Source organism: Pterocles gutturalis, unplaced genomic scaffold (assembly GCF_000699245.1).
Source record: "Pterocles gutturalis isolate BGI_N339 unplaced genomic scaffold, ASM69924v1 scaffold6017, whole genome shotgun sequence".
In the NCBI taxonomy this organism is placed as follows: Eukaryota; Metazoa; Chordata; class Aves; order Pterocliformes; family Pteroclidae; genus Pterocles; species Pterocles gutturalis.
The window spans coordinates 327-25,752 of record NW_010112592.1 but is presented as its reverse complement, the minus strand read 5'-3'; the positions used below and the strand labels follow the sequence as shown (position 1 = coordinate 25,752).

The window sequence follows — 25,426 nt, the reverse complement described above, 5'->3', positions numbered from 1 at the left end:
CTGATAGCAGATTTTTGTCTGTTTAGCAAGGTGGGAGGTAGAATAAATTAATTTTGTGTCCTTTTTTTTAGGTGTTTTATTTTTTCCTAGTAAGATTCACCTTCATGCAATTAAAATAATTTTGTGTCCATTTTACCTAAATCTGGTCGGTCACTGAAGAGTACTTAGGTCTCTTCTCTGTATCGTTTTTTCTCTGGACAACTCATTTTTTCAGTTCACTTGCATTTGGACAGGCAAACTCCCTCTCTCCGCTGTGACTGTTAGAAGTAACGTGACAGTCACTCGTGTTAGTTTAAGACTGCAGAGATGTGTCCAAGACGTTTGGCATCCAGGCATGGGCAGTTCCTCCATGCTTTCTGCAGAGGACTTGTAGGGGTTGAGTCGGCACCTCGGCTGGAGCCCTGTGCAGTGCCCCACGGGACACTCCTCCTGGCTGCAAGAGGTCGGAGCAAGTGTCAGGGGTTCAGTCCGATAATGATGCTCTTTGTGTCCATTTCCACAGGGAAGAGTTATGTCACGTTCTTTACACAAGGTCCAAACTGCCTTTTTGAGAAATGCGTCTTCCAGACCTTTCTGTGTGTACACAGATCGTGTGCTGCGGCTCTCTCAACGTGTCGGCCTTGGGCACTCCGTAAAACCCCGCATCTGGCAATTGTTTCTGTCATATTATTGACTCTTGACTAGCGCTGAACACATAATCTGTTTGAATTTTGAAAAGCTGGAATAATCCTGAAAATTTTCTGCATTGGGCAGTTGACTGCAATCTATACACAGCGCTGTTTGAAGGCTGAGCCTATTATAGTGTATGGACTTTTAAAGTAAAGAGTGTTTTCATTTTTGTCCTCTGTACTGAAAAAATTTACATATGGTCTCGTATAGAAAAACAGGTGTGCAAGGAATTATTTTAGCAATATCTGAGAGAGCCAAATAAGGCAAGCAGTTCAGTATGGCATAATTAGGTTTTCTTCTGTTTACAATTTTAGAAGAAGAGGTTACAGGAAACTTAGAGGACAAGGTATTTCAAAATGAGAATAGTTACATTAATTTTCTTGGCACACGAGGTATGTAGTGGCTAGAATGTAAAAATGATTTATCTTTTGGCTTGGGGATATAAGGATAAAAAGTGTATTTTGAGAACTTGTTTTCATTTTGTAAATTCTCTTAGGTGTTAATCAGAAATTCTGTTTTAGGTATTTCAAAAAGACGAAGAGTAACAGATGAATGGGAACTGCGTGTTCCTCTGGAATACGGGTAGGTTCTGTATCTACTTGATATTCCTTAACAGGAGATAGCACCTTTGAAAGTCAGTTGGTAAAGAAATGACCGTTTAAAAATTTTTGAGGCTGAATAATAAGGAAAGGGCTTCAGCGATGTAGATTTCCAGCTCACAGTGAATGTGGATCTCATTAAAAGTGTCAGTGTATTTCATGTGCTAATCTTTGTGCATCAAATTTGCTCTTTCGCAAATATGACCTGTGTCTTAGCAGTTTTGCCACTGGAAGTTAATCCTGACGGTTAGATCTGAGCCAGTATAGACTCTAAATAACTCCCTGAAATATCGTTCTAAGCCATTTAAAATCTGTTAATATTTAAGTAGCTTGATATAAATAAATCCATATATAGTCAGAGTTTGGGCAATCTGCAAAATAACAATTTCTGGTTTTGTCTGTTTGATTTATGGTACTCTTGTCACATTTTAGATCTGTGCCTATTTCCTTTTATGTAAAAATAATAAATTGATGTTAATTGCTTGTTTTTTAAAAAGTGTATTGTTGTATGCAACTATTTCATATTATTCTAGCTGGCAAAGAGAAACCCGAATAAGAAACCTTGGTGATCGTCTTCAAGGAGAAGTAGCGTATTTTGCACCTTGTGGAAAGAAGCTGAGACAGTATCCTGAAGTAGTCAAGGTATATTCCATTTTTAACTTCTGTGTTCCAATGCTGCTAAGCATGCTTGCAATTAAAACATGCCATTTTTTCCCTTCAATAAAGATACTTATATCAAAACGTCCTGTGATGTGAGGCATAATGTATCTCAGTCTGTTACTGATTTGACCTCCTGTAAATACATATCCCTTTGATAGAATATGCAAAACATTACACTCACAAAGTTAGCTGTACTTCAAAGCTGGGTTGTAATTATTTACAAGCTGAAGTGGAAAAATATGTGATTTTTTCAGTATCTCAGCAGAAATGGAATAATGGATATCTCAAGGGACAATTTCAGCTTCAGTGCAAAAATAGGAGTGGGTGACTTCTATGAAGCCAGAGATGGACCGCAGGTATCCACTTTTTAAAAAGTAAAGTCTTTGATCCAAGGAACATGAACTTAAATTTAGGTGAAGTAACTTTTGCTACAATCAGAAGCGTTGCCTGTTTTTAGCTAACTCTTTCTCAAAATTGTGCGTATTTCTTAGTAGTAGTTGTATTGAGATGCTGAGAGCTTGATCCTGGGCAGTGTTGAAAACCGCTCCTTTCATTGATTTTATTGGAGGTTGCAGGAGTTCGGCATGTCTTACGATCAGCTCTGAGCCTGGATTTGTCTAGTACGAAAGAACTCTAAGCTATATATTTTATTTTAGTTAGTATTCAGATATTTCTGACTAAAACTCTATTTCTTCCTTTACCACATAAACCTAATATTGATAGTAATTTATGTGTATGTGTTAAATCACGCTCTTTTCTTGTATTCGTGTGCATAATATATAAAAAATATGTGAACGAGTGTTTCCTGTATCGAGAATACCATCTGAGCTTCCTGAAGCATGAGATTTTTACAGGAAGGAATGTTGAGTTATGCCAGTTATGCTTTACAGTGGTAGAACTGTTAGACTTTGTGTGGATAAACTACACAAGGATAAGTACAATTAGACTTTTAAAGAAATTAGTACTGTGTTTGTGCCATACTGTGTTACTACTGTATTTGGTCATGTTGCTATTTCTTCAGGATGTGCGTGAAAGTTTTTGAACTTTTGTCCGTGAATGTATTTGCTGCTTTGAAAGAGGAGTGTCCTGAATATGGTACCCCAGGAATGTGGACAGACATCACACCCTCAGCAGGCTTGAATTCAGGCTCTAGTTAAGCTTTATGTCCTTGTGATACCCTGTAGAAATACATAACGTTTACACAGTATAAAAAGCAACAAAGACAGAGTTCACAGTAAGCAGCTACTTCTAGGTGGTGCTTTCTGATTCCTGGCTTATAGGGCAAGCATTGCTAAATCCTCGTCACATCTGGCCTTCATGAAACAACAGCTACAGGGTCATGTAGTTGTGAACTTCATTATGTACCTGAATGGTTTGATTGCCATAATTCCTTACGCTGTGAATATAACGTTAACAGGGAATTAACGTTAACAGGGATTCTCTGGTTATTTCTTTCCTCTCCCTTTAATTCATGAGGTGGTTTTCAGATTTTACCCTTCTTTGATACTATGACACTTCAGAACGAAGGCAGCAAGAAGGGCAGGTTTCTGGAGGCAAGGCTGGCAATATGAGTGTTAAGTTGCTGTACATCTCACAGTTGTTTCTGCTTTTATAGTTTGTGGTAGGTTCCATTGAGACTTGGTGAACAAAGGAAAAGTTTTATTGTAAAGCATAAAGCTGTGAAAATAATGGTGTCGTGGTGTGGTTTCCCTCCCACCCCCGCAATGAGTCTGAATACTTACCTAAGAAGGCAGCTGAATTCAGGGAAGGAGGAAAGTGCTTAAAGTACTTTTTCCCATCTCCTTAGTATGAAGTGGCTCCTCTGTACGTTAGTCTTTCTCAGAGTATCCTGTTATGATGCTGCCTCATCACAAATACAGTGCATCTTTATAAGTGTCAACTCTGCCTCTTTTAAGACAATTCTGAAGCTTACTGTTGTTTACTGAGGAGACTTATTCTGTGCATAAGCATTAAGAAGTCTCAAGTGTTCAGTACAGGCGCAGTAGACATACCATACGGGACAGCCCGCTGTCGTATGCCTTTGTAATGTGGGAGTAATTATTTTTTTTTCTTTTCTAGAAACTGGAATGTAAACTGTTTGCCCTGTTGTGAATTCTGCACTTAATTTAGAAAACTTTGTTGTTTTTCTCACAAATCTAATCTGGATTGAATGAGGATGTCTGCTTCTTGCAGAGTGCCCATGGTTTTGTTTGTTGGCTTGGTAAACAGGCTTTGAGCTTTGTTCTGGTTCCATGCACAGCTACCTGCTGCCTTTTTGGCAAGTGTCCGGATTACAGTATTGCAGCAGGTAGTAGATGCCTGAAGGTGGGAAATTGTATTAGCTTTTGATTAGTTTCAGCAATAAAACACAAGATTTCACGGTGTTATTCCCATTTTTCTCTAACGTTTGTGTAGTGAAGCTCGGATTTTATGGAAGCTCCTGATTCTCCTATGTTGGGGCGGAAGCCCCGTGTTTTTTTCTTTGGAATACTGAAAATCCGCAGAAGATCAGATTGTACATTCTTTCAATAGGAATGTATTTTGGGTCAGATTTTAAAAGATACGTGAGCACAAAATATAGATGGTCAGTTAACTCCTGCTTGCCCCTTAATGGGTCTGTTCTGGACGATTTTTGTCTTGTCCTCTCTTAAACTTGTGAAAACTTGTTGCTTCCACAATGTCCTTTGGCAGGACAGTAAACAGTCTTCTCCCCATTCCTTGAAACACCAGCTCCTTTTGCTTCTTGAACCTTCTGCGAACTTCACTGGATGGCCTCTCGTTTCTTTTCTGGGAGGCATCGGGGAAATGTAAAGTACATCCCCAGCCCTGTGGCACTGATGATCTTGTAGACCTCTGTCTTAAACTTCTGTTTAAGTGGTCGAGGTAACTATTTTGGATTGCTTAGTGACGACGCGTTGTACACACAGCGATATGGTTATGATCCTGAACAGCTTGTTTTTAGGAACATGGGTAATAACAAAACCATTTGGAACGTCTGTAAACTAGGTGTGAGATGTACTCTTGGGATGGTCTTAACTGGGAGCGATTCAGACTTCAAAAGAAGGTGTCTGTGCGGATACTGATAGCTTCCGTGGAATCTGAATGTTTCATTAGCAAAATGCCATTTCTTTTGTCAAATCTTATATTAAACATTTGTAATTATGAAGAATGTGCAGAAAGAATTAGAAGATAAATTGTCAGAATAAGCAAATTAAAAATGTATTTTATGGTACCACAAATTTTATTTCAGTATTTATGTACTGTACATATAAATGTGAAAACTTTGTTAATGCAAGTGTATTTTTTCTGAACAGATGTTTAATTAATGTGTTTTGTAGGTTACCAAATTTCGTTCTTGCTTCAGCAGACATTTTCAAAATCTTTTACAAATCTTTTTAAGGCAAAATATGTAGTAGTCCTGAAGGATACTCAGCTTACATTTTTTCCCCTCATTTTTCAAAAACTTGGGAAAATGGTAGAAGAGGTTACAATTTTGAAATACTCCTTTTCCATCAAACAGGATCAAATAGGCTGTGCTCCTGTTCAGCTCGGGAGATGCAATAAACTCTACTTGTCATCAGTTAAAGCTGTTTCTGTGAGAGGACTAACTTGGGTATTTGTAGTAACAAAGTACTTCAATATTTGTATTTGAGATTCCACAAAAACCCAGTAGTAATAGTGAAAGAAAGGGTTGAATGTATCACTGTGTTCTTTATTTAGTTGGAGAATATAGCTAACGTAACTTCAGATAGATGATTCTTTAAAGTTCTAAACTTTTTATTGCTTCAGGTTGGTGCAGAAATTAATTTTCTTGCAGTGGATGAGGGGAGAACTAAATTGTACTAAACAAGCCTTCAGGCTTGTCCCTGGTGCTTAGGGACATGGTTTAGTGAGTTAGGTGGTGTTGGGTTGGACTTGATGATCCTTGAGGTCTTTTCCAACCTTAATGATTCTATGATTAAAATGAGTCTGTGTTATAGCTCTCAATAGATAGCTTCTGTGCATCATCAAAACATCGTACTACCCAAATAGTACATCACAGCTCTCATGTATTTTATATAGCTAGAACTTATTTGAAAAAGAAGACATGTATCTTGCTCTTCATGTTCTCAAGGGTCTTAGATTTATTTTTCCTCTTTGTAATCTGTGTTTATAATACCTGTCTGTGAAATGTTTCAATTAAAAGGGTGTGCAGTGGTGTCTGCTGAAGGAAGAGGAAGTCATTCCCCGTATCAGAGCTATGGAAGGGCGAAGAGGACGGCCACCAAATCCAGACAGACAGCACTCGAGAGAGGAGTCACGAACGAGACGACGCAAAGGCCGGCCTCCGAATGTTGGTAGCACTGAATTTCTAGACAACACCGACTCAAAGCTTTTAAGAAAGCTCCAGGCTCAAGGTAAGACGTATGTTACTGTTTTCACGAACTGAGGATATCAGTGTGTAGAGAGTTAATGTTTTTTCTGAAGAGGAGTGATGTGTTTCACTAGGATAGTAATAGACAACATTTTATTTGGGAAATTTGTCACGTGAAGCCTTTTTCAAGATGAGTAAATGTATATATGATTCAAAGGAATAAGTCTGTGTGTAAATGTAGCATACTCAATAGTTGCTTTACTTAGAGCTACAACATTTAAAAAAGTAGACATCCACTAATGTGGTTACCACTGATGTATTTTTTAAATTGGCAAAAATGAAGAGATCCTTTTTTTCCCTTGCGTCAACTCAAACAACAGTGGATCTAGAAATTGAAATTGAGAACCACTGAAGTTAGCATTTCTGTGAAGTTTTTGGCTGTTCCAGGGAAAATACTTTCCTTGTGAAATCCCTGATAGTGACGAGATTTAAATGCCCAAAAGGTTGAATAGGATCCTATAATAAGTATTACCAATGTTGACAGTAGAACTTACATGATATCAGGTACTACCATATATCAAAGGCATGAGGGCCTGGTTTTAAACAAACATCAGTTACATGACTTACAGTTTCAGTTCTTTAGTCTTATTACTGTATCGTGTTTTCTGAATGTATGCATCCAACATGAAAAATTATTACAGCCCAGGAGTCAGGATGTGTTGTCTTGAAACTTAACTGTTCTTTCATGTGCTGTGGACATGGTCTGATGCTATTACTTAATACATAATTTTTTCCTCCGAAAATAGTACTTTTGTTTATGTAGAAAGTATCCATGCTCATTTGCTCTGTTGATGTAGTTACTGATACATGAGATAACACTATTTATGAACTTAATATTTTATTTTTTAAACAGAAATAGCTAGGCAAGCAGCACAAATAAAGCTACTGAGAAAACTCCAGAAACAGGAACAAGCTCGAGCTGCCAAAGAAGCGAAAAAACAGCAAGGTAAGTATTACTTGTAAAAGTTTGTGTATGTTAGCAGATTAGCTGAGAAGTATTAATGAAAAGTTATCTGCCTCTTGTCATGTTTTGCTGATATTACTTTTTTGTTTGTTTGTTTGTTAGCTATCATGGCAGCTGAAGAAAAGCGAAAGCAAAAGGAGCAGATAAAGATAATGAAGCAGCAGGTAAACTTTATGTGATTGCTAAAGAAGCTCGTTAAGTTATGTTTTAATTTATTGAATTAGGAGTATCTTCTTTATGTTTTAATTTATTGAATTAGGAGTATCTTATTTATTAAATTATTAACTGTACTGATTACAAAGTGACTGTTTTAAATGTAGTTTTAAAGAGCACACAGTGTGTCTTACTTAAAAATTCTGAACTCTGTAGTTGTTATTCATGTTGTCAGGACATCCCCATTTTGTCTGTGTTGATTTAAGCCACCCAACATATGTAAGTGCTTGCCAATATCAGTAAGAAATTTTAAAACTGCTATTAAATACAATGGTGTGGTCTTCCTTTACCTGGTTCTGTGAAAACAGTGTTACATCTGCTCATGTAAGTGCTGGAATAGCGTAATTAGCTTTTTCAGTGATTGTGGCTGATTGTCAGTGGTTTTAGGTCGTGTGCGAAGGGTTGTGTCTCAGTATGAGAGTGAATTAATACATGTTTGTAAACACACAAGTATTGTTAAATACTGTCCCAGCACACAGTTCCAGTAAAAGTGAGCCTGTATAAACTTTACCAAATGAAGCTACTACGTACGGAAGCAGGCTTTTAAGTTCTGTAACAACTGATTTTAACAAATTAGTGAAACGTTATGTATATTGGGAATCTGAACATTTTTAAAAGGGAATAATTTGCATCCAAAATGTATTTGCATTGCTGTTTTTTTTGTGTTTGTTCTGTTCAGTATAAAACACTGCAGAGTTTAGAAATCAGATACTTCATCTCATAGCAGTCAGAGGAAAAGTTTTTTAGCTTTCGGTGAAAACACTTCTTTTGTGTTCAGTACTGTAATTGCTTTGGGTTTTTACCCTCTTACAGTGGCAGAGAATAAGTATATAGAAACTTCTAAAACCAGGAATTGTTGACTTTGGGAGGCCAGTTCAACCTGCACTACTGTTGAATTAGTATGTGCATGCGCAGTCCAAATAGTACATGTAATTATTTTTAGACAGGAATGTATTGTTTGAATTAACTCTTAATGTTCAGTGTTCATATTCTTATTATAGTAGCATTTACAAAGGCTTAAATTAAAGGGGTATGTGGAGACGGAAAGGATGAGCATTTACTATTAAAACCAATACCTTTTATTTGTGATAGAAACTTTTACTCATATTTCCATGAAATACTATAAACATTTGCACTTCATGATGTGTTACTTTGTAGCATAATGTGTTTTTTTAGCCCTAAGTAAAATTTTGAAGTTGGATGTGGGAAGAGAGGATTCTGGGTTTGACTTCCACTGCATTCACCGCATCAGCTTCTTGGGACATTCTGTTAACTTCCTGATTTGAAATACCTCATGGCTTTCATACAGGATAAACTGAATTCTGTTTCAGGGAAAATATTCTTCAGTAGTGCAGCGTCTCCACTTTACTCTCAAAACTGGTTTCTGTTTATGTTGTTGTTCGATTGTGTTTTTTCTAAAGACGCTTTAGTTACAATTTTTTTTTAAGCTCTGGCTTTTCAGCCTGGTGTGTTAGGCTCTGTTGAGTAACTTTATTTTGCAGCTAAGCTGCATTTAAAATGCTATAGAAGTTTGACATCTAACGTTCAGATTCAGAAATCAGTAAACCAAAACATGTCTGTATTTGATTTTGTGGGGTTTTTTTTAATCTCAGAGAACTCGGAGAACTTCTGTAGATAGTGACAGCTTCAAAGCTTCCACTTCTGAAGGCAACCCATACTTGTTAAAGAAAGGGAAATGGCGCAGACTATTTTTTTGTTTTGTTAAGAGCATTGGACTTGTATCCATTCCCATCACCCTGTGATTATCAAGTGGCCTTTCAGTTCTTAGGTGTGCAGGGAGCAAGCACTGCTTCATTGGCGAATACATCAAATCCAGACCTTGTTATCATCACCATATTCCTTCTTGATGTATAAGCCGATAAAATGTTCATTATTCCAGTGTGCACAATACTTATTTTCTTCTCTGCGATATTTCTTTACTCTGATCTCTACTGAAAGGTTTGTTCTGTATTAACTCTAGCCTTTGTGAATTGAGAGTGTTGTGCATACGCTCAACTTTGATATAGTTTTGTTTGTAAAGCATCATGGGGGATAATAGAGACTTAAGGTCCATGCTGTGAGATTTGCCTGTTGAAAATAAAAGTTCAGCACTGTATAAACGAGGCCCCTGAATTAATTTGCTGGATAAAGCAGTCTTACGCTGGACTTCTCAGCAGTCGAAGGTGCTGCTAAGATTTGCCTGCAGTTTGTAAGACCTCATGAGGTCTTCTTGTGTTGGAGCTCTGTTCTTCAGGAAATTTTGTATGTCTCTCTCTTCTGCAGTTGCTCCTTTTCTGTTACATATTCTAGATTATCTTTTCTTCGGAGCTTGGCTTTGGTTTTAGTTGTTTGTTGGGTAAACTGTATATATCACATATTCAGAGTGTCCATGTTCTAGAGTCTCAGACTGGCTCCCAAGAAACCAGTGTTTCCATACAGATGGGCTTTACCCTCACCGTGGGGAAGGCAGCGGTTATGCCCGAGCAGAGCCCTGAGCTCCGTTTCAGGTTCTGATGGAGCCCTCTGGGCATGGGGGGGCTTCTCCATGGCCTGGCTTTTGCTGTTACAACTTCACAGCAATTCCAGCTGAATGTATTGCAACACTTCTCTCCATAATGGTCCCTTTTATAGTCATGGTGGCCAAAGCAGCTTTTTTGAGACAATAAAAGCTCAAATAGATGTGCTAAGAAATTTTTAATAGGAGCTTGGGTTATTACTATTTAACAGACAAAACCCATGCAGCACTGGAAATGTGGAATAACCCACAGTTTGCAATGACTGCATTTCTAAATCAACGTAATAAGACTTCATTCAGATTTTAGGAAGTAATTCCTGGAAAAGAATAAATTAGAATATGGTTACACAGCATCCATCTGTGGAGTGCTTAGCTTGATAATTTTCTTCTTATCAAGATGAAACGTGCTGAAATTACTGCCTGCGGCTGCTGTTTCCGTTCCTTTTTTGTTATTTTGTTCTTCAGCTTGAATGAAACCAACGTAATAAGACTTCATTCAGATTTTAGGAAGTAATTCCTGGAAAAGAATAAATTAGAATATGGTTACACAGCATCCATCTGTGGAGTGCTTAGCTTGATAATTTTCTTCTTATCAAGATGAAACGTGCTGAAATTACTGCCTGCGGCTGCTGTTTCCGTTCCTTTTTTGTTATTTTGTTCTTCAGCTTGAATGAAACCTAGTCCCCTGCACTACATATGAAGGCACCAAACTCATCAGCAATTACCTGAATACTTTAAAAATCTGGAGAAACTGAAGTGTACTTAGCGGTGAACACGATCCAAGTGGTGTGCGGGTGACAGAGCGCATGCTTTGGGTTTCGCAGCGCTCAGATTCTCTGTGTTGCCTGTGGTGCCACAATGGGCTGAACGGCTGCTAGAACTGAGGCAGAAAACAGTCATTTGGCAGAACCATGTGTTTCTTACTCGGGGGGATCACATCAGTCGTCACGTTTTTCATGTCATAGCTCCTTTTTCCGTTCACTGCTAAGTAGTTCCACCGTTTGAACGCTGCCAACTAACTTTGTCGTTAATGTGGTCCCCTTAAAGCTGCTTTAAAAAGCACTACGAAAAGTTAAGCACGAATACATGTGCATAGCTAAGTGCTGGTTCCTTCAGGAATATACCAGACATCTTGTAATGCTAGTGAAAATTCTAACCGTACACTGTTACATGGGAACAATTGACAACAGTGGGTGTGAGACTCTGTAACAAAAAACGTGTATGCATAAACTTGGTCATTTCTTAAAATGTAAACCAAAATTTACTTTCTCAATATTGTTTTTTTGAAAAAGAAATAACATTCTTCCCCTTGCAGGAGAAAATTAAGCGAATCCAGCAAATCAGAATGGAGAAAGAGCTTCGAGCTCAGCAAATTTTAGAGGTAAAAATAATGGCTCAAATATGATTTTTGTGTTGCCGTTGTAAAGAATGTTGTATTTTAATAGTCACACGTGCAGTTAGGAATGTAACTAAATATAACAGCTCTAACAACCTGGACCTCCAAAGGCCAGTTCAAAAATGTATCTTAAAATATTTTTCTTTAAAAAATCTATATCAACTGCGACCCAAATCTTGCAGATGTTCACTTGAGTTCCCGACTTTATATACAAATATACTTGTATTTGCTGAAGTTAACAGCGTAACTATTCCTTTGGTAGAAAAGAAGTTTGCAGTAGTGGGATGTTAAAGCAGTCTCATGCTCTGCTCTGTACGAAGTGCAGTGGATTTAAAATACTAATTTAATATAGATGCTAGAATATACCAGTGTACTATACTAGTTTGCTAGTATACTAGCAAAGATAGATTGCTAGTTCTCAAGTCCCTATTTATGGAAAAATTAATGGTAATCTCTTTGCCGTTGACATCTTATTGTTTCTGTATATACTTACTTTCTTAGTTGTAATAGCCAGGTGAAGCAGTTTTGAGTGGAACTTGAAATTCTGGCTTAATTTTTTAAAAGTACATGAGTTGTGAATGGGTTGGTTATGAAAGCTGTGTTAGGGAAGAAATGTATTTGCAATATATGTGATATGTGATGATAATTTGAACTTTTAAAGGCATGTAACTTTACTTCTAGTCAGATTATTTTCCAGTTGTGATGGTGCTGTTGTGTGCCCTCTTTCGCATGCACAGGCGAAAAAGAAAAAGAAGGAAGAAGCAGCAAATGCCAAATTATTGGAGGCCGAAAAGCGAATAAAGGTTAGTGTGAAATAAGAACAGTTATTGTGCATACTGTATGCTGATGTATAAAAGTAGTAAATTTGTAAGAATAGAAATTGCTAATGAAACTGTGAATAGCGATGAGATATGAACAGCATGTTTACATATGTTTGTGTAAACACGGGAAGCGTACACAGAGAGGTTTGTGACTCACAGAAGCACGCATACATAGTCATACATACATACACACATGACTATATGGACAGTAACTTTTTTGTGCCGTTACCATCCGTTCTGCTTACATGGTGCTTGCTTTGCATAACGTAAGATGCTCGTGCAGTAACATTATGCACGATATTCTTTTAAACAGACTGTATCAAAAAACCTCGTTGCTTCTCACCAAGCTTAGTCTTTTCTAGGCTGTACAGAACTCTTTTACAACTGTTGGAAAAGACAGCTTATATATGCACTTCCGTTCGTGCTCTGGCATTCTTGGTGTATTTTCGTGTGGAATTCCCAACTCAATAGACTCGCTGTCATGTGTACTAGGAAATAAGAAATTAATTCAGAAGTGCTGTTTTAGTGTGTCAAAAATATGCAACTTGCTAAGTAAGTTTTGATAGATACATTAAATACAGTTTTGTTCTTTTGTTTAAGGAAAAAGAGATGCGAAGGCAGCAAGCTGTTCTTCTGAAGAACCAGGTTGGTATACATCCAGTTGACCACACAGACAGAATGTCAATTGTGAACTGCTACTTAAGCTGTGGGGGGGGGAGGGTGGAGTCTTCAAAATATGCCCTTTTTAAATTTCTGGGTTTGATTCCTGCACAAATTTTCTTTCACCTTATGATTTGTTGCTTTGCTTTGGTATTGGGGTCTTTTTGGGGGATTATAAAGGGGTTTTATGACTTTGTGATTTCTGTTTCATAATGTTGTGCCAACTCTTTCTACCAGGAGTTGGAGAGGCATAGACTAGATATGGTATGGGTATGTTTATTTTTGTACATCTAACACCGCATTGTGATTTGGTTGTGATATGGTTGTCATAGCAATGCATAAAATGTAGCACTGGCTGCTGTCATATTACATACTGCTGCATGGCTTTACAGCACAGTGCATTGCATACATCTGCTTGTCTTGTCTGTTAAGGAAAAAAAAGACATGTCTTGAACATGTGTATAAATTGAACATGGCAATAAATAAACGCGGCTTTTAAACAGAAATCTACGTTACTGATGTCCCAAAAGAATTCAGACTGCTGTATAAAATCATGGATTAATTAATGCAAAATTAATCAGTAGTCAGATGACTTTTGCAAGCCTTGTCCCGTTCAGTGGGAATGAATCCAGACATTTTAAATACAATTTGAATTAACCTATTTTAGAAACCAGGATGATGTCTTTCCTAAGTTTGTAAGGTACTGAGGAAATTAGCTTTCAGTCGGTGGTAAATACATAATGTTGTAAGTATAGAGTGAAACGTTAGAATGTAATCCTAGCCTCACTGAATTGGATTATAAAATTCCCATAGCTTTTACTGGGGACAAGATTTATTCTACAGCTTTTAAGGCAAAACCCCCCTACTTAATGCTCTAGAATACGGCTCCTTAACGTGTTTGAAGTTACCGACAGAAGTTACTGAGGGCCAGACATACATAATGTTGTAAGTATAGAGTGAAACGTTAGAATGTAATCCTAGCCTCACTGAATTGGATTATAAAATTCCCATAGCTTTTACTGGGGACAAGATTTATTCTACAGCTTTTAAGGCAAAACCCCCCTACTTAATGCTCTAGAATACGGCTCCTTAACGTGTTTGAAGTTACCGACAGAAGTTACTGAGGGCCAGACATCAGTAAATGCAAGTGTTGTTGCGTATGTATATGCGCCACCACTAGCTTGATTAAAACAGATCTAGAGCTGAGAAAATCATATTAATTTGTTGCTTGGTTACAAAAATGTTAATATTTGCAGTGTTTGAAAATGACCAGTTTAAAATTTCTGCTGAATTGGCTACTGAAGAAGCAAATTGCAAATTCGGTAATAGCAGATGTAAGGTAACTGACCTGTTCCGGCCAACCATTATGCTTTTTGTTCTGCCAGCTTCTGAAGGAGCATCACAACTGACCATAAGTAAATCTGCATGCTTCTTTTTTACACTGTCTCCATGTTCATTGCTTTACCTTTTTGCTTTTGATTGTTCTTGTATTTGCTTTCTAAACCTGAACTAAAACATGCACAGACTTGGCCATTCTTGTCCTATATTTCGTATTTACTGTGACTTGTCTATTAATGCTCAATTCGTTACTCAGCTTTTTACTGGTTTGAAAATGTGGATTACTTTTGTTCTAATCCTACCTCCTTCAATAGGAACGAGAAAGGAGAAGACAACATATGATGCTTATGAAAGCCATGGAAGCACGTAAAAAAGCAGAAGTGAGTATGAACCTCTGAAAGTTTGAGGTTTTTGTGGTTTCATTCTGCAGTGATCTGTAGAAGAACAGTGTCTTTGATGCACCTGTATGTATAATTTCATTGGTATACATGGCAGTGGCAGGACAAGAACAGGCACAAACTGAAATACAGGAAATCCTGTTTGAAAACTCTGACTTTGAGGGTGGTGGTTGAACACTGGCACGGAGTGCCCAGGCAGGTTGTGGAGTTGCATCCTGCTGTAGCTGATACTGCTGGGGCAGGACACATGTGGAGATGGGGACTGGATGATCTCGAGGGGTCCCTTCCATCTGCAGTGGTTCTCATCAAGAAGCCAGTAATTGCACAGCTACTTCAGAGTCCTTTGTATTTCCTGGAAAGGAAGTGTTAGTTTCTCTTCTTCACATTGTCCATATGCATAAGAAGATCAAGGACTTCGTCACATTGGCTTCTCGGACTTGCTAGACAGGTTTTCCTCAGTACTTACCCAGGGGTAAAAAGACCTGTCTAATTCCAGTCCAGGCTTCTTAGAACCTGCAGATTTTGTAGATGATTCTAGATTTGAACCACAATGAAACCAAGCACACAGGATTGTTATGCCTTATTATTTTTAATTTTTCTCCTTCAGTAGAAACTACTGCTGTGCTTCAGAAAACAGGTGCTTCATTTCTTGTTTTGTTTTACTAAAAATATGTCAGAAATTGTGAACCAAGAGACAGAGAAGCCTAAAGTCATAAATGTGTGTGTGGCCTTTTGTGTACAATCATTTTACTTTGTCCATCTCTAAATCTTTTAAACTTGTTTTCTTTTTTGAACACAGTGCCATTAAACTGATGACAAAGTCCTGGTTGATTTAACTTTCCAAAATTTCAGGCTTTTTTTGATGCTGGACATCTAAACATCTAGATTTTTTGTTCTGTTTTGTTTCTGAAAATAAGACTATTATCAGAATAGCTGCCCTTTCCTTATGATGCGTGCTTCTTATTCTGTTCATATCCAGTTCATGTATTATGAGAATTTTTAAACCATGTGTTGTCCAGAGAGGTCTTCCCAGCTACTGCTTTCTTGAGTGGCCTCTGCTTTAACAGACGCGTATTGGTGATACGACTGTGTCCGCGGGGGCCTTCAAAATCCGACGCCTTGCATGGATGGCAGTTCTTTACCGTATTTTCACTCGTTCATCTTTCTGAAATGGTACTCCAAAGAATCTTCCAGTGTAAACATACTTACTACCCGTTTCCATGTGGACAGGAGAGAAAAAAACTGAATCTTAGACTTGCTCACAAATCTGACGATTGTGTTCTATTTCTGTAGTTTCCCCCTTCCCTTTACTTGAATGCAGGTTCCTTAATTGCTGTGGTAATTATTAAGATTACGTAAGTAGTGTTTTTCAAATTCTTAGATTGTTCCATTTTAAGTACAAGACGGGGGTTTTATTTTTTGCCCTTTTAATTCTATTTAAGGAAAAAGAGAGGTTGAAGCAAGAGAAACGTGATGAAAAAAGGTTAAATAAAGAACGTAAACTGGAACAGCGAAGACTGGAATTAGAAATGGCAAAGGAGCTAAAGAAGCCTAACGAAGATATGTGCTTAGCAGACCAGAAGGTAATCATAATTATGTAAACTTATTTTCTTGCTTCTGGCTTCTGTATTTTACCATTGTGACCACTTTTTCTCTTGCGGCCACTTCCAAAGCGTTCAAGTTTTGGTCTAAATAATTAGATAACTATTTGAAACGTATACAAATACAAGATACCACAAGCACTGAAGTAGCATATGTTTAGTTATTTAAAAGCATTTTGTTTAAAGGGGGCCTGCTTCCCAGAAAGCACTTGTGTGATTGCTTCCAAAAAATAATTACTCTTGAGTTATTTTTACAGCGGGAATATGCGTCAGCAGGAATATGCGTCGTGTCTCAGTACACCAGCGCTAGATAGAGCTTTTCTCATACCTGCAACTATTCTAAGCTGTTACTCAAAAAAAATTGTTCTCCCAGTCTTCTGTGTTCTTAGTTCTTGTCCTTCAGGACTTGACATACCTCAGGTTCAAGCCCTCTCTCTTCCAGGAATTCCCCTCTCTTTGTCTCCCACATATTTTTACAGCACTTTTTGTAGTATTTTGGCTCAGAATAGAGCCTGGAATGTCTTCTATCCAAAAAGTAAGTATTTATTAATCTCTTGCCTCCTACAATATGTGAAAAGGTAAATGTGTTTCAGCTTTAAATTAAATTTACTGGATGGGAGGTGGGGGGGCATCTTCTCTGTAGACTATCCCTTCTGGCATTCCCTAGTTAGTGTCAAAAACATTTTCTTTTGAAATATACTACTGAATCTTTCACTGTTTTTCCTCATTTTTCAGCCTTTGCCAGAGTTGCCTCGCATCTCAGGCCTTGTTCTCAATGGAAGCACATTTTCAGATTGTCTCATGGTAGTGCAGTTCCTGCAGAACTTTGGTAAAGTTCTTGGCTTTGATGTGAATGTGGATGTCCCTTCCTTGAGCGTTCTTCAAGAGGGTTTGCTAAACATAGGGGACAGCATGGGAGAAGTACAAGACTTGCTTGTAAAGCTTGTCTCTGCAGCTGTTTGTGATCCGATTTGTTACAGGAAAAAAGGTAAAAAAAAAAAAAAAAAGGGAAAAAATCCATAGTAAACACCTTATACTTATTAATATATTCTTCAAAATGTGTCTTTGACACCTCTCCGATTTGGATTTCCGTTCTCTCTCCTAACTCTTCTCTTTGTGTGTCACTGTTCTAATGTTACTCAGAGACTTTCTGTGCCCTGTCATCCTTCCCATTTTCCAGAAGTGATGTGTTTCTGGGCATTTTCTCGACCCTCCCTCATTTTAATTTGGACCTCTCGTAGAGCACTATCACATCTGTGGCCGTGCCTTTGAAATCCTTCTTTTCTCCCCTTTCATGCCTACCCTTAGGGTATGCTCTCAGTGGATCTTGCCATTTCTTGCTCCAAAGTCTGCTCTCTACATCGCTTCATCAAAACTCTGATTTATTCATGGTTTTCTTTCTTATTATCCTTCTTTTTCAAGCCAACGTAGCTCTTTTCTACTGTAGAACTCTACACAGCATGATTGTACAAAACTATATTCATCAAGTTCCCGTTGGATCATGTATTTTTTCATTTAACCTATTTTAGTAATATTAACAGTATCTCTGTTCTTGAAAACTTAGAGATGAAGCCATTCTAATCTGTTACTCTTCAAGATTTATATTTGAATAGTTTTAAAGATAAATCCTGATTAAACAGTCGTTATGTAAAAATGCAAACAAACCCACCCCATTTTTTTTATAAACAATAATGTAGCCTGCAGAGGAAAATAAGATTTTTAAATGTGATCGTTCAAAACATCTTTATTTTTTTTAGGCTAAAACTATTCTTGGGGAACACTTACTGAATGTCGGTGTCAATCGAGATAATGTGTCCGAGATTCTGCAGATACTCATGGAGGCTCACTGTGGGCAAACTGAGCTGACCGAGAGCTTGAAGACAAAAGCTTTTCAGGCACATACCCCAGCTCAGAAAGCGTCAATACTTGCTTTTCTTGTCAATGAGTTAGCATGCAGCAAAAGCGCAGTAAGGTAAGATTTTTCCTAAACAGGTCTGTAAAAATAGAACTATAAAAATGTTATAGCTCAGACGTACTGTATGCACAGTGTTCTGTTACAGGAGGATTCTTGATGTTCTTATAATGAAAGCTGGAATTTCCTAGGTTACTGCTTCTTACCTTTATGCGCTTCTGATATGATGGAAGAGTAGAACTTTTCCATGTTTGGTCTGTGAGTTTGTTTTCAAAGCTTGCACCAAAATCTCTCCAGCTATTCATGGAGTAACAGATGAGGTTGATTACAAAGAAATTTACTAGGTGTTCTAGGGAATAATTTAGAAGAGTTGTATAATGCTTCTGCAGTGCTCTGTTCTCCTGTTTTTTCCTTTTGTTTTTTTAAGACCTCTTTTGTCCAAATACTTTAATGAGGCTCATTAGTTGATCTGTCATGGTAGTAAGTCAAGAAATTGTATAATTAATCTGTAGTCAGTAATGTATAGCATTTCGTAAGTAACACCACCCTCACACCCCCTATGTTAAAAACATTTTAAAACCCAGCAATGTGCAATAAAAACTTAGGAAATGCCAATCTTTAGAATACCTATACCTCCCTGTACTTACTGTGGTGAAGTCTTTTATAATTTAATTGAGTGCTGTTTTGTTTCCTGGGGAGTTCGTGTTTTCCAAAGTTGAAAAATAGCAGGAGTGGGTAGTGCAAGTGCTGTGCACGTACAGGGCAAGACAGTTAGCGTGTATTAATCAAATTAGTCATAGTAAGAAAATTTATCTTATTGCAGATGACCAACTGTTAAGTCAGATTTGTAGAAATGATCGTTCATTGGTTTTTTATATTTTTATCATAGAAACAACTATAACCTGCTGAATTGTTGAGGCTGGAATGTCTCAGAGTGGGCTTGCAGATGGTCACTGTACTGAAGCACTTCTTTTGGTTCTTCAGTTTCTGCAGTGAAAAGTGACCGTTAGTTTGTAGATACATGGGTCCTAGTCAGAATACCGTACTGGTGAGAACTTTTTTTTCAGCACAAGGCTAGCTAGATGCTTTGTGGCAAATACATCTGGAGGCTTGACAGGGAATTAGAGATATGGAAAGAAATGTCAAATTCTTTGAATGACATGCTTCTTCATGGAAAGAAAATCTATGTGATACTGTAAATAAAGACTGCTTGACATTGGTACGGTGGTATACTGCATCAGCATTCCTAGTATTGGAATTTCCTAGCTTTAAAATTATTTATTTTGAATTCTAAACATTTCTCCAAGTTCTTTAAGACAAAGTATCTGGACATAAATGTCTGTCAGAAAAAGATATGTAAGTTCACAGTTAATGGATTATTTTATCTTTGACAGTGAAATTGATAAAAACATTGATTATATGTCAAACTTGAGAAGAGATAAATGGATGGTTGAAGGCAAACTTCGGAAGTAAGTTTTGTTTTCTTAAATATTACAATATGTTGCTTTTGTGCATTTTCTCAGATATGCTGCCATGTACACAATTGGTTCTGAGGGAGAAAATAAGCTGATACAATTACAGGTTTACCAAGAAGTTGGTAACTGAGCTGCTTAATTAAGATGGATGTGGATTTAGAATAGTGCAGCACCAGTCTTTTACAAGCTGTTAAAGATGCATGGGATTCAGAGTGTTGGTGTCCCTCCAAGTTGGAGCAAAGTCAAGTCTATTTTGTGTTCTTTGGAAGAAAGTAAAAATGTTTTATTGCCATGTTAGTGGAGCTGTCAAATGGATATTGACATTATAAAAGTTTATTTGGACCTACTATAATTACCAGTGTTCATTCTGAAAGGCATTTTAAGAAGATGTGATTTTCATACAATTTCCAATTGACTTTTGCTAATTTATATTATGTTATTGCAGTGTTTCCCATCTGTCAATGTTGCCTTGTTCCCTACAGCTAGGCATCATACATAGAATGCAAACTGAGATATTTTTAATATTTTTATTTAGGGTAAAATTGGAACTTTTAAAGGGTTGTCAGTTTCATATCCACTGTTCTCCCATTCTACAAGACAAAATTCCATACAGCAATCATAATGGCTCCAGCCACCAGGGGAAGTTAGAAGGCGTAAAGTTCATGAATCACAGGGGGTAAAAATACATAGCCAGACTCTCTCTTTTTTTTTTTCTTTTTTTTTCCAGTCATCTTTACCTCTTACTAGGAACGGTGAATCCTTTCTTAGTCCTTGCTTTAGGTGCTTGTGTTTCTAATCTTATGTCTCCCTTTTTTCCCTTTAATGTGTCTCAGAAGGAAGAAGGAAAGAAGTAAAGAAGAAGGACAAGAGGGAGGTAGAGGAAAAAAACCAGACCAATAAAAAGAAATTCTGTACTAATACTGCAGATCCCAGTCTGCACAGGATTAATACATTTTATCTTTTAGGACAATCCAAATACCTTTTCCTGTCTTCATCTGTATCCCTTCCATGGGACATAGTTTAAAAAAGTGTTTCTGAAGTTCTGATGTACCCAACTGTCCATTAGTGGAATGGGACCCTTACCTGTCCTTGTCTCCTTAGGGGCTGCTTAGTCTTTCTCTCCCTCCATCAAACTGTAAGTACTTGTAGATGTAGGATCCTCCCTTTTCCTCATGATCTCTCTTTTCTTCCCTTTCAAATAGTGGGCATAATACCCTGAAGTCCCAAGCCCCTCTTCCTTTCTACAATCATTTCTTGTGTTTTCCCCTCAGCTGTGGATTTCAGGTTCTGGTAGTGCCGTCCCTGATTTTGAGTGTATCATGGGAGTGCTCAGAAACGTTGTTCTTCCACTTCTTTGAATTCACTGGACTTGATTCATCTCTCTCCTTTTTGGTTCCAATCTTTGGATTTCCGAGTGTTTTTCTGATTAACTCCAAGAAGCTTTTTAGAAGATCCTTCTTTGATCAATTTTAAACAATGTTTTCTTCTATATATTATGTTAGTTGGTGTTTTTCATAAACTCTTACAACTGTTGTGAGCCTTCTCTGAGAAGAGATGGGTCCATTTCAGTCTTCTGTTTGGTCTTTTTTCCCTGATTCTGGACTTCATTCTTACACATGTGAATCTTCCCCATCCATTTCAAAGCTCAGGGTAGTTTTTAAGCATCCCAGTCCCCAACAGTTTTCGCATGGGAGTAGCAGGTTTCTTGACTGCTCGCCATGCCATCGATAGATGTGTATACTCTTTCGGTGTGCACACAGACCTTCGCGTGACCCTCAACACAAGCCCATCGTGCATGGGAAGTGTGCCGTGGTAGCACAGCGGATGCCAAGGAATGGGTTTGTTTCATCTCAGCCTGGTTTGGCAGTGTTTGTTGTGGTAGATCTCCATACTGCTCTGTCCAGGCTGTCTTGACCTATATCCAAGTGGGATGAGAAAAGATCCTACCTGTATCAGATGTTTTCACTAGGTGATTGCTTTGTGCTTACGTTCTCATTTTTTAATGAGACTAAATCCTCAACTGGATATCAGGGACAGGGGGACAGGGACAAGAAAAATAATATTAAAACCTGTGTTTGTAAGATACAAAAAAGCAACATTAAAATCCCAGGTTGGGAAAAGGAATCATTCTATAAAAGCCTGTAGGGATGCTTCCCCCCCTGCCCCTCACCTCCCCCCCCTTAAGGATATTGAACAAAATCCCTTGATAAGTATCATGCATATCATTGGAAACTGAATTCTGAGCTGCCTGGACTGTTTCTGCTGGTGTGATGGTCACTGAGAAGTTGCATCTGATTCCTTCTCTGTCACATTTAGATGTGAATCTTGATACTAACCGTCGTTTTTGTAAAGGCACCTGTCTCATACATTCGGTTCATCTTTCTTTGTGCTTTCTGTATCACAACTGTAGTCAGAAGAATGTCTCAGCTGAGATGATTGAGCTATTTTTTAACTAGATAATCATAATCTCAGTATCTCCATTTCCTTTACATGTCTTCTCCTTGGCATCTCTTGTAGCTTGGTCAATATAAAAAGGAATAAAAGTGAAATACAGCTACTTGAAGGATCAGGTAATATCTGCTTCTTTAGAAGACTTGGCTACTGCAGAACAGGCTTTTTCACTGCGACAATGTTCTTTTTAACATGCCAGTATTAGGGCATCCTCCCTGTAAGTTAATTTATTTCCAGTGAGGCCATCTCAGCTGTAAATGATGAGAGGATATCAAAAGCAGGGTTACGTGAGGGGAGAAATTACAGCCTGAGTTTGGGCAGGGGAGGGGTAATGCTGATTTGGAAAGCTTTAATTTTTTGAAACCCAAGATGAAGTATGTTAAAAGTGCAATATTTAGAATTTCTTTGCCTTGCCTCCTATTTAGTAATTATGTGGAAAAATTATGACGAAGGCATGAAAATAAAGTCAAAAGTTGAATTTTCCTTCTGTAATCTAGTAAACATTACAGTTTTTAAGTCACGCATCTGGTTGTCTGATGGGCCACCCGCTCTTTTTAGGGGGCAGTAGACTTTGTAACTCTCTCAGCAGTTGCCAATTTTGTTTTGGTATGTACCTGAAACTGAGAAAGTTGAAACAGTTTTCTGAGTGAAGGCTTTCTTCTCTCAGTAAGCCATATGTCTCGGTAGCTGCAGGAAAATTACACTCCCTCTTGAAATACCTGAATATTTTTTAAGTTACGCTCTCTTGGTTTCTCCCTCTACACTACTTCAGATACAGACTGCTGCCTTCTTATGCTTATGGTGCTGTTAAGAGAGAGCATCTTTGATTCGTTTCTGTCCTTACAATTTGCAGTCTTATGCAGGCTTCCTTTGACAGCATTATATATCTATTTTTGCTTTCATTTTTTGCTTCTTCTCATTTCTTTTAGGTATATTAAAGAGGTGTTTGCTGGTTCCTGAACCTCCACCTGCGCCTTTGTTATTGAATAGTCTTCAAGATAATCTTAGTCTGATTTGTCTCTAAAATTGTCCAGTTGCACAGCAGTCAATCCAATCATTGACTAGTGGCTTTGCTTGATAGTTAATTCCTGTGTATAGGCAGGAGTTTCCAGTCCAGATGAAGAAGATTTGATGGTTTGAAGTTATCCTTGTAGAAAAAAGATTTTTTTGCTAAAAAACTTAACTCGGTAGAAGCCCGAGTAGCATTGGTGCTCAGTGAGACTAAGGCTTTTTGCAGTAGACCTGAAAATGTTACTTGCTTCCAAATTCACTGGAAGGCTTGAGAAATTTTTTTAATCAAAAATATTTTAAATGCCTAAAATAGCTAAAAAATTCATTTGTATTGGAAAAGTAAAACTGTCAAACTGTGTAAATTCTCCAGTGGATTAACCACTGCATTAAAAAATCACACCCAACCAAATAAAAAAATTCAGAAAAACCAAAGCCCAAGTGTTTTCAAGCAAACAGAAGTCCCCTTGATGATTTCTTGCTAATGGTCTTTTAAAAAAGTCCTGCTACCAACTGAGCAGGGACAGCTTCCTTTAAATCTGTGCTGTTGAGTGCTGGCTTTGTCTGCCAGCATTGTAGAAGGCCGGTCCATCTGTCGGTGTGCCCAGAAGCCGGTACTTCTGCGACAGTCGTCGTACCTGTAGCCACTTGCTGTATGGAATGTTGTTTTGTAGGATGGGAAGAGAGAGAAGTATGACAAGGAAAAATTACGTGCTGGTAATTGTGTTTGTCGTTACCGTTCTACTTTTCCCATCCTGCCTTCTTCCAGTCATCTCTTACAAAAATCTTTGTCTTTTCTACCCATGTTTATTGGTCTCTTCTAAGTCAGTTGCTTTTTTGGTCTGCGTTGTAAGTGACTGGGTAGGCCTGGCTATTTACACCTCCTGTGATTCAGCATGTTTGCCTGCTAGCTCCCGGATAGGTGGAACTATAATTTTTGCTGTGTGGAATCTTGTCTTATAGGGGTTTTATAGAAGAAGAAGGTCTACTACAACCATAATTACTGGTATGTAAGTTTCCCTTTTCTTTCATAAAAGGAAGAATGAGAGTTTGATTGAGTTAACTCTTAGTAGCTCAGGTAGCTAAGATTTCTGAGAAGAAAAAGTATGTCCTAGAACAAAAAGATCAGCCAGAGGATTAAAGTCAAATAATACATAAATAATATGTAATAAACTAAAAAGACAGAAAAATCTGAAAAAAAAATATATTTTAAACCAACCTTGCTGTTGCCATGCTGATGTAAATAATTTCATACTTCTAACTGAGGATTTTGCCTTTTTTTACCCCTTCAGACACAGGTATTTGATGATCGTATTCTTAAATGCATAAAACAAAAGATAAAGAAGTTGAAAGGGTTCTTTTTTCTAATTGTCTTGCCTGACTTTTCAACATCCCTCTTGTGTTTCATTTCTTCTAAAGAGTTACACAATAAAATTCATCTGGGAGAAACAAATTCTGTTCAGAACTGAATAAGAGGCTTAAGGGGTTTCATAACCTGAATTTTTTTTCTTCACTATTGGTAATAAATACTGAGACAATACAATGTCATATTAGAAGAGCTAATTTGAATGTAAAATGTATGATTTACTTTCAGTCACATAGGAAGAAAGGTATGTTTATGCTACCGACACACTCCATGATTTCACCCCTTGTTGTGTTTCAAGGCTTAGAATCATTCATGCCAAGAAAACTGGCAAAAGAGATGCCACAGGAGGTGGTGATGGAGGAGAGGAACAGCACTCACTGGAAATGCCAACACCAGGCCGCAAACGCAGACGGAAGGGAGGGGACAGTGATTACGATGATGATGACGATGATGACAGTGATGATCAGGCAGATGAGGATGATGAGGATGAGGAGGACAAAGAAGATAAAAAAGGAAAGAAAGCAGAAGTTTGTGAGGATGAGGTAGGGGATTTTAAGCATAGTGAAACAATAATTTTTGATAGCTATTACAGTATGTGTTGGTGGGGTTTGTTGTTGTTGTTTCATTTGTTTTGGTTTGGGTTTGTTGGGGTTTTTTTCTTGCGTGCTTGTTTTGACATAGCTTAATTTCTCTGAAATTCTGAAGGTTTGTCCCAGATCCAGAGAACTGCGGCTTTGTTAGCAAATGAGCATGACTGTAGTTTTCTCTTAGAGGAGAATAAAGGTCATTTATTAGTTAACAAAATAAAATAATAAAGAAGTGTAAAGTTATATTTAACATTTTCTATTATAAAGCTTACCTGTGACCTTCCTACATTTTTTTTTTTCATAACATCTTTACTGTAGTCACTCCAGACTGTATTTGATCACAAGATGATAAATTTTACTAGTCACTATCAGATAAGAT

The 25,426-nt window shown here is 37.6% G+C and overlaps 1 protein-coding gene across 1 annotated transcript; it reads left to right on the top strand.

Moving 5' to 3' along the window:
* Nucleotides 1–502: 502 nt before the first annotated feature.
* On the top strand, nucleotides 503–25,002 carry LOC104462238 (bromodomain adjacent to zinc finger domain protein 2B-like; the record flags this gene model as incomplete). The annotated part of the gene is given in 16 exon segments (XM_010074103.1): nucleotides 503–631; nucleotides 1,166–1,251; nucleotides 1,802–1,910; nucleotides 6,115–6,325; nucleotides 7,196–7,288; nucleotides 7,409–7,470; nucleotides 11,350–11,415; nucleotides 12,168–12,233; nucleotides 12,852–12,896; nucleotides 14,564–14,629; nucleotides 16,090–16,230; nucleotides 16,984–17,216; nucleotides 17,218–17,236; nucleotides 18,006–18,220; nucleotides 19,555–19,629; nucleotides 24,759–25,002. Coding segments are annotated over 16 exon segments (1,860 nt in total), but the record flags the coding sequence as incomplete, so codon positions are not given.
* Nucleotides 25,003–25,426: the final 424 nt, after the last annotated feature.